Source organism: Bubalus kerabau, chromosome 20, assembly GCF_029407905.1.
Source record: "Bubalus kerabau isolate K-KA32 ecotype Philippines breed swamp buffalo chromosome 20, PCC_UOA_SB_1v2, whole genome shotgun sequence".
NCBI classification, from domain to species: domain Eukaryota; kingdom Metazoa; phylum Chordata; class Mammalia; order Artiodactyla; family Bovidae; genus Bubalus; species Bubalus kerabau.
Genome location: NC_073643.1, coordinates 14,890,001 through 14,899,075, shown reverse-complemented (window position 1 = coordinate 14,899,075; position 9,075 = coordinate 14,890,001). Strand labels below are relative to the sequence as shown.

General features: G+C 46.8%; 1 protein-coding gene across 1 annotated transcript; it reads right to left on the bottom strand.

Annotated features, from left to right (window-relative positions):
- Nucleotides 1–5,963: 5,963 nt before the first annotated feature.
- On the bottom strand, nucleotides 5,964–9,052 carry EIF1B (eukaryotic translation initiation factor 1B). The gene is made up of 5 exons (XM_055557807.1): nucleotides 8,907–9,052; nucleotides 8,102–8,203; nucleotides 7,024–7,187; nucleotides 6,708–6,809; nucleotides 5,964–6,340 (listed from the first exon to the last, which is right to left on the bottom strand). The coding sequence occupies exons 2-5, from the start codon at nucleotides 8,130–8,132 to the stop codon at nucleotides 6,296–6,298; spliced, it is 342 nt and encodes a 113-aa protein (XP_055413782.1). The 5' UTR covers nucleotides 8,133–8,203; nucleotides 8,907–9,052; the 3' UTR covers nucleotides 5,964–6,295.
- Nucleotides 9,053–9,075: the final 23 nt, after the last annotated feature.

The window sequence follows — 9,075 nt, the reverse complement described above, 5'->3', positions numbered from 1 at the left end:
ATTGTTTCTCAATGGGTGACAATTTAGCAGAAGCCTTGGTTGTTTTCTAGCTTAATCATCCATTCTCTGGAGGCTATAAACAGATGTCTCTGTTTACACTTGAATTAAATTCCTTCTATTAACACTGGGATAGATAATAGGTAAGGTGGCTTTATACATCCCCAGGGCAAGACTATGAAGGCATTTTCTTATCTCTCCCAGGTAAAAGCAAACCGAAATATATTTCTATGGATTGCAATGATAAAAGATTGTTGGCTAGATCATTTTCTGCATAACATTTGAGGGATGACAAATTAAATCTGTCAGCTGATGCTTTAGTGATGTCTGCAACAACTTAAAGCTTCTGTAATTTACAAACCGTCAAGAGCGAACACAAGTGGCCACAAGGGGGTGGTAAAGGACTGCATACTTGCTCTTACCATCTTCCTCTTTGAGTTCAGTTCAGAAGGCAATGGCACCCCACTCCAATAATCTTGCCTGGAAAATCCCATGGACGGAGGAGCCTGGTAGGCTGCAGTCCATGGGGTTGCTAGGAGTCAGACACGACTGAGCAAATTCACTTTCACTTTTCACTTTCATGCACTGGAGAAGGAAATGGCAGCCCACTCCAGTGTTCTTGCCTGGAGAATCCCAGGGACGGGGGAGCCTGGTGGGCTGCCGTCTATGGGGTCGCACAGAGTCGGACACGACTGAAGCGACTTAGCAGCAGCAGCAGCCGTTCAGTCACTCAGTCGTGTCCAACTCTTTGTGACCCTATGGACAGCAGCACGCCAGGCCTCCCTGTCCATCACCAACTCCTGGAGTTTACCAAAACTTACGTCCATCAGTGATGCCATCCAACTATCTCATCCTCTGTTGTCCCCTTCTCCTCCCACCTTCAATCTTTCCCAGCATCAGGGTCTTTCCCAGTTCTTTGCCTCAGATGGCCAAAGTATTGGAGTTTCAGCTTCAGCATCACTCCTTCCAATGAATATTCGGGACTCATTTCCTTTAGGATGGACTAGTTTGATCTCCTTGCAGTCCAAGGGACTCTCAAGTCTTCTCCAACACCACAGTTCAAAAGCATCAATTCTCAGCACTCAGCTTTGTTTATAATCCAACTCTCACATCCATACATGACTACTGGAAAAACCAAATCTTTGACTAGACAGACCTTTGTTGGCAAAGTAATGTCTTTGCTTTTTAACATGCTGTCTAAGTTGGTCATAGCTTTTCTTCCAAGGAGCAAGTAATTTCATGGCTGCAATCACCATCTGCAGTGATTTTGGAGGTCCCCCAAAATAAAGTCTGACACTGTTTCCACTGTTTCCCCATCTATTTCCCATGAAGTGATGGAACCGGATGCCATGATCTTCGTTTTCTGAATGTTGAGCTTTAAGCCAACTTTTTCACTCTCTTCTTTCACTTTCATCAAGAGGCTCTTTAGTTCCTCTTCACTTTCTGCCATAAGGGTGGCGTCATCTGCATATCTGAGGTTATTGATATTTCTCCTGTCAATCTTGATTCCAGCTTGTGCTTCCTCCAGCCCAGCGTTTCTCGTGATGTACTCTGCATAGAAGTCAAATAAGCAGGGGGACAGCACACAGCCTGCCGGACTCCTTTCCCGATTTGGAACCAGTTGTGTTGCTCCATGTCCTTACTTACGTAAACTCATTCCCTTGGTACCCTATGGTGTTTCATTTCAACAATCTTAATCCATTGAGTAGGTTGCTGGTGGTTCTCATAGTTCTGAGTATCAGGTTAATGTTTCCTGTATTTTTAACAAGTTAATAGCAATTAGGCACCTAGAGTAGACATTAGTGACCAAGGAGTAGATGGGCCTTTTCCCTACTTCAAGGGGTTATGTGTGTGCTCAGTCGCATTCAACTTGACTCTCTGCAACCCCATGGACTGTAACCTGCCAGGCTCCTTGGTCCATGGGATTTCCCAGGCAAGACTACTGGAGTGGGTTGCCATTTCCTACTCTGGGGGAATCGACCCAGAATCCCTCAAGAGATTATACCATTCTCTAAATCCTTGGTGATGTTTTCCCCATGGAATCTGTCATGGGTGATGTGGATTAAAGTACTTTCTGATGTATCTCCACTCTCCAGACGGTATGTGGGTCCTTGCCCAGTAACTGAGGAGGTGGGCCTGGGGTCCTGATGATGGATGAAAGACGCATGGAGACAAACTTAGTGGTTAGCTAGCTTCCTTCTGGATCATCCTGTAGGCCCAGAGACCCTCCAGGCTAGAGCAGAGGACTGCAGCAGAAGCCCAGCTTGGAGGATCAAGATTACTTAGATTTCTAGTAGAGGAATTTAGCTTTGAGCTTTAGTCCACTTTGTGCACTGAATGAATGGTGTTTATCTCTATGTAATTGTTTTTTGCATGAAAAGAAGTCTGCAGGTTGTTCACTGGTTTGAGATGAAAGCACCATGATTCAGATCCTGCCCTCAGTTCACTGACAGATCTACTGCTCCCCCTGCTAGATTCAAAATCAGGCTGATGAGCTAACAGGCCACCTCACACTGGCATCCTCACCGCCAATGCCCAGTATAAATTCCCCTTTAAGTTCTCCATAAAGACCAGAGAGGGCTTCCCTGGTGGCTCAGTGGTAAAGAACCTGCCTGCCGATGCAGGAGATGCAGGAGACGTGGGTTTGATCCCTAGATCAGGAAGAGCCCCTGGAGAAGGAAATGACAATCCACTCCAGTATTTTTGCCTGGGAAATCCCATGGGCAGAGGAGCCTGGCAGGCTACAGACCATGGGGTCACAAAAGAGTTGGATACGACTTAAGTGGCTAAACAACAGACCAGAGAACCCCACAGGCCACCTGTCATCTGACACAACAGGCCTGGATTAGCAACATCCAGGGACAGCGTGAGTTCCCTCCTCTGCTGGCACTCGTGCCCCCATGAATGGTTTTCCAGAAGTGAAGAAATACAGCCATTCCTCTGGCTTAGGGCTTTTCTTTTTCCAAGCTTCCACTATCCAGATGAAAAGGGAGTTAAATGCCCACATAGCCATGTGAAAGGAGCCATCAGTACTGAAGGCACCCTTACATGGACTTACTCCTGCTTGATTCACCAGCCGATTCACTCGGCCCCCGTGATCCCAGACAAGCACAATGTTGCGTGTCAAGCAAGGGCAGCTGGTCACTGTCCGCTGCGAGTGAGACTTTTCTTTGGTTTTAGATACAGCAGGGCCTTGCCTGCTTCCTTTCCTTCCCACGCCCAATTCTGGCTTGATGTGGGGAAACCTCACAGGCTCACTGAACAAGTCTGTGTAGGCAATCTAATGAGCTTGATTCTGCCTAAGCCCTGACTGCCCATTCCTTTCGCTGGAGCCCAACTGGTGACAGAAGGTACACAGACGGCTGTTAACCATTCTGTACGTCTCAGGTTATTTTGGTTAAGTGTATCTGATTGGGACTAGGACTGTTCCTTCCCTAAGATGAGAGCCACCCTCTCTCTAGGGTGGTTCAGAGAATAGCTCTTGAGTTCCTAAACAGGAAGAGGGCACCCCCAACCTCCAGGTTTTCCTCTGCCTCCTGTGGGGCCAAGATCCAAGGGCAGAGGGCATTGTTGCTATAGCAGCAGTCTACTCAGGCCGTGCCTCAATCAACCAAAGGTCAATTTCCCATTGGCTTCACCAAAACCTCTACGGAGCATAGAGGTTCAGGGACAAATCTACTAGTCCTCTACTCGATAGTTCAAAGTACAGATCACTAAAAATCTGCAGATCACAACCTTCCCACAGAGGCACAAGGAGATACCACTTGGCTCGCCTTTTAGCTGCGTAGCTGCGTCTGTAGGACGTACTCTCCCACCTGTTCCACAATACCACCTCGTCACTTTTGCAGACAAGTGCTGCAGCTCTTGAAGCAGACAAGAACACTGAGCTTTGCTCTTAGCTATTTCTAAGGCTCCCTGTCAGACAGCTTTCCCACTTGAGGGGACATTGACTTTGACTGGTTTCAGTAAAACTGTAGAAACATGTAGCTATTTCTATTGTATTGCTCAAAGACAAGAAAGGTACACGATACTGTTCTTGCTCTAAGGATGAGGACTGCCCTATAGGTGACAAGTCCAAGCATGTATCTGGGGGCTCACAGGCCGAAGGATCAGGCCAAGAGCTTATCTCTGGGAAACAGTTTAACAAGCTGTCCCTTATCCGCCTATGTCCCTGTTCAATCAATCTCAACAGACAATTCTTTTCCCTGCACTGCCTCGGATCTCCCCAGATGAAGCAACACTTCAGTGTGTTAATGTGTCTGCTGTATTGTTTTTTCTGTTTCCCCAGCACCTCTCAATGAGAGATGGGATGGTTACAAAATGTTACAGGTAGAAAAGTAAAGATTTCTCAAATTAGAAGATTTCTCCCATGTCTCTTGACCTTCCTGGTCAAACTGCTGTTTTTCAGGAATGAGCTTACCAAATTTGGCACCGTTTCCTGGTGTACTCACTTCTCAATATTCCCAGTCTCTCTCACTTAGAGGTAGAATGGGGTGAGAAAGTCACAAAACCTATCAAGTATCCTCCAGAGGTAAACTGTGGGGGCTGATTTTATTTTCCAAAAGCAGTACCATCAAAACAGAAGCAAGAATTCAGCGGGAACAGAATGTAGTGACATTTTCCACATCATTATCCCACTGCATTTAGCTTAAAAGCATGTGTCCATCCAACAGTTCCCTCCTTATCTGAGATTTCACTTTCTGCAGTTTGTTACCTGTGGTCCAAAACAAAATTAGATGGAAAATTCTAGGGATAAACAATTCATAGGTTTAATACTGGGTACCATGAGATGGAATCTCAATCTGCTCCATCTGGGCAAGACCTGATTCATCCCTTTCTCAAGCATATCTACACAGTATATGCTATTTCCCGGGTTTGATACTATCTGCCGTTTCAGATGTCCACTCAGGGTCTTGGAATAGATACTCCTTGGATACAGGGGTGACTACTGTAGATGCCTTTTTCTGTCTTGGCTAACTGGTTTTAAGGACAGTTTGTGAAAGTGTTAGTTGCTTAGTCCTTTGAACTCTTTGCGACTCTCTGGACTGCCTGCCAGGCTGTCTGCGCAATTCTCCAGGCAAGAATACTGGAGTAGGTATCCATTCCCTTCTCCAGGGCATCTTCCCAACCCAGGGAGTGAACCCAGGTCTCCTGCCTTGCAGGCGGATTCTTTACCATCTGAGCCACAAGGGAAGCCTTGTATAACTAAGCAAATAACGATGGCTCAATAAAAAAGCATAAGTCTGGAAATCAAAAAGAGGATAAGCAGCAGCAATCTCCTAAGAACCGTTAATTCTCTTATTTCTCACACTACTCCCAGTCCCCGTGCACTATTACCTGTGGTTCTTACTTCTTCTGGTGAAACAAATACAAACCAGGATTTAGTGAAAGAGTATGACTTCTCTGGTTGGAAGCCCTTGGCTGGCACCCCAACTGTCACTTTCTAGCACTCTAGGGAAGTTAAGCCCAACCCCAAGCAATGTCTTTCTTCCATCTGTAGAACAGTAGTACCAGCCACCCACCCACCCACACTTGCAAGGCAGCACCTCTGACTAAATTTATGTCAGGAACCTACTTTATTGTCTGGCACTTAGAGACAGACTTATGTTGGCATACCAGTAATATAACCAATAAAAGAACCAAAAGAATTCTATGTGCTAATACTTAAGTTTAAACTATGTCATTTTCTTCTCAACAATTTAACAGTACTTTCTGATAAATTCTTGGTTTTGACTGAGTTTATATTTTTTCTACTCTTATTTTTAAGTCAGCGAGTAAAGAACAAAAATTACATATAACAAAGGTTCTCCTCTAGCTTTAACAGCATCTGAAATTAATCAGAAAGAATAAACAAAATGAGAACGCCAGTTATGAAAGACAAACTATAGGTGTACATTACTTGCTTAGATTTGGGAGCCTAACTGATCACAAAAGCACTCATAGTTTTTTTTTTTTTATTGTTAAGCTGCAACATACATGGTTTAATACAACAAAAAAAATCTAATCAAGTGAAAAGTAATAAACGGAACAATAAACAAATAAACACTCAAAACAAAATCTTTTCCATTGGAAACATGTTAAGATGAATACGAGGTTTCATTACCATCTTACTGCAATTTTCTTATGTGTTACTAGCCTACATACCCCATGTTTTCTGTAATCATGCAGGTGTGAATGGAAGTTTGAATGATTAAATAAATGAAAAGTCCATTTACTGCAGAGAATCATTTCACAAGGCAGCCAAACTGGGTCAGAGAACAAAATTATTCAAGAAATCCTCCACGTATTTAGGTTCATTTTAGAATCCATGAACCTTAAGCTGTTCCTCCTTGACAATGCCAACCTACAAAATAAAATTTAGCAGAATCACTACATATAAAATCATTCCTAAGAAAACAGAGCAGTCATTAAAAAGTATCATTGTTAACAGGTCACTGCAACACTATTATTTGTGGCATGAACTGTTAATAAAAATTCAACACACATTTGAATATCATGACATGCCGCAAAACATCCTCAGTGGACCCAGGAATGATCAGGTCATTCTAATGACAAAATAAACTGGTACTCCTGTCTTCAAAATAAGTACAATTAATGTGCTTCATCCACATGATTTCTTACTAAAGAGGATAAAGTTATAATTCTTGTCACCCTTAAGTACAATGTCAGAAGCAATCTCAAGGCTGTACATAAAGCACCCAATCACTCACCTCCAAGAGAAACTGGCAAATGTTTTTCCTTTGGTCACCTTGAAGCTGAATAACCTCTCCGTATTCCGGATGTTCAATCACAGTACCATTACAGGCAAATTTCTGAAGAAGTAGATTCAACATAACTGAATCAAATAACAATGATATTTTATTTTCACCCTCAGATTACCTAGATGTTATTAAGAGTATGAACATAGTTTCCTTGGGTCAAATCATCTTCACCCACACTGACAGTCGAGTAAGGTGTGGACCATAATCCTACTTAGAGGTGTGCTTCAATAACTACATTTTAATCTCTTCTTCCTAACACCTTTACCTTTTTGAAAGCTTTCACAAGTTTCTTTTTGTCATAATCATCCGCAATGCCCTGAACAGTAGTCAGTGTCTTCCTGCCGTTCCGTTGCTGGATTCTTATATGAATGTAATCCTCAGTCCCTGCCGGGAGTAAGTCGTCACCCTTAGTTGCATCAGCAAAGGGGTCTGCAAAGGGAATACAAAAAAATCCAAAGCAGGAAAATATCTTTTAGTTAGTAATTTCCAGATATATGGTTCGCTACAATCTAGACACTCAGCAAAGAAGGTTCTAGTGCCTCTGCTTTTTTTCTGCAGGTGGGGATGGGGGGGGGGGGGGCAGTCATAAGCTTAGGTTGTTGATGAAACCGCTTAGGTACTCTCACAAAATGAGACTTTAAACAGGTATGCCCACCAATACCGGAAGAGAAAAACACTTACAGGTAGATATTATTATCGTTGAACATAATCCTGAGATTTTAAGACCTTAATTTTATAGCCACTATAAAAAATGTGCGTCATCTCGATTACATTCTGATGACAACAGAAAGATTCACAGATACCTCCTAATCATTTAACAGTAACTGCCTGGGAAAAAGATGCACATATCTCAATACAGAGTACTACACGTAGAGAACTGGACCACTACCCTATAACAGATCAGAGGCCTGATCCGCCGCATCTTCTACTAAATGCCTCCGACAGCCGCTCACAGAACAGCCCCGACCGCTAATGGACGCCGATACCCCGGCCCGGGCCGGCGTCCCCCTGGCCAGCAGCAGGGCAGGTCTGGGGGCGGCACAGGGCGGCAGGAGGCAGAAGCGAGGCGCAGGCCGGTCCGGGAGCGGGCAGGGGGCGGCACAGGGTCCGCGGCCGGGGCTCCGGGGGCCGTCTTCAGGGAGGGGGTCGCCAGGGGCCCAGTCGCCATCTTCTGGGCGCCGAGACAAAGCCCCACTCGGGGTGCGGGGAGGGCGACCGGGGGCCCTGCGAAGCAGGGGGTGGAGGAGCGGCCCCGCCGGGGGCGGGCAGCGGCGGCTAGACAGCCGGGAGGCGCGCGGAGGACGCGGCGGGCGGGAGGAGGCGGCGGGGCGACCCGCTCTTACCGAAAGATTGGAGGTTCTGGATAGTGGACATGCGATACTAGTGTGAGGCCGGTGTGGGGATAAAATTCCTGCGGGGCCCGCCCGGATCACCGTGTCAGGAGGCTGTAGTGGCGAAAAAACGGAAACAAATACGGAGACGCTTGGCCCCGGGGCTGGAATGCGGCTTGAGCGGCGGCGGCGGCGGCGGCGGCGGAAGCCGGGAGGAGGCAGGAAGAGGCGAAGGAGGAGGCGGAGGAAGAGGCGGCGGCAACGGATGCGAAGACGCGAAAGAAGAGGCGGCGCTGCGGCTTCTCCCACAAAATGGCCGACGGAGACTATTTAGCCGCGCCCGCCGCCCCTCCCACGTGACCCGCCCTCGCCGAGCACTCTGGGACTTGTAGTTTTCTCGAGGCAAGACAGTCCGGAAAGCCTGGAAAGGGTGGGCTTCCGGGACCTCAATTCCCAGCAGAGTGTGCGCCCCCCAGGGTGGCTTGGGCAGGGAAGGGTTTAGCGGGCTACCGATCTGTTTGGCTAGAACCCTCGTTGTCTAGCACTGTCCTCCTCGGTCTCTAGCACACTCTCCCTTGACTCGTCTTTTCTCGCCGTAGGGTGGCAGCCCGGAGGGGTCGGTGCTGGAGGGGTCAGGGGAGGGGAGGCGGATAATCTCCGTCAGTCACCCTCGAGGCCCTGGGTAATGTAAGTAAAATCGGGGTACAGGAGCAGAACAAGGCCCCAAGTCCCGGCTTTCGACTCGATGGACGCCCCTCATCACCTCCCTTCCCCATCTCTCGCCTCGTCCGGTTGCAGGAGCCCTGTTAGTTCCTACCAAGGGTCGAGGTGGGGGCCTCCTACGCAGGATTGTGCTGTCCTCCGAGTGTGTCTATCACGGTGGTTCTCAAACTAGCGTACACCTCCCCGAGGGCTTAAAATACAGACTGATAGACACCCCGGAGCTTCAGTTTTAGGACGTCTGGGGTGTGACCCAAGAATTTGCA

Coding starts and splice junctions, on each gene's coding strand:
- EIF1B (XM_055557807.1), bottom strand. CDS start 8,132: ATGTCCACTATCCAGAACCTCCAATCTTTCG. Junction 7,188..8,101: donor CCAGAACCTCCAATCTTTCG/GTAAGAGCGGGT, acceptor TTCCCTTTGCAG/ACCCCTTTGCTGATGCAACT. Junction 6,810..7,023: donor TTGTGAAAGCTTTCAAAAAG/GTAAAGGTGTTA, acceptor CTACTTCTTCAG/AAATTTGCCTGTAATGGTAC.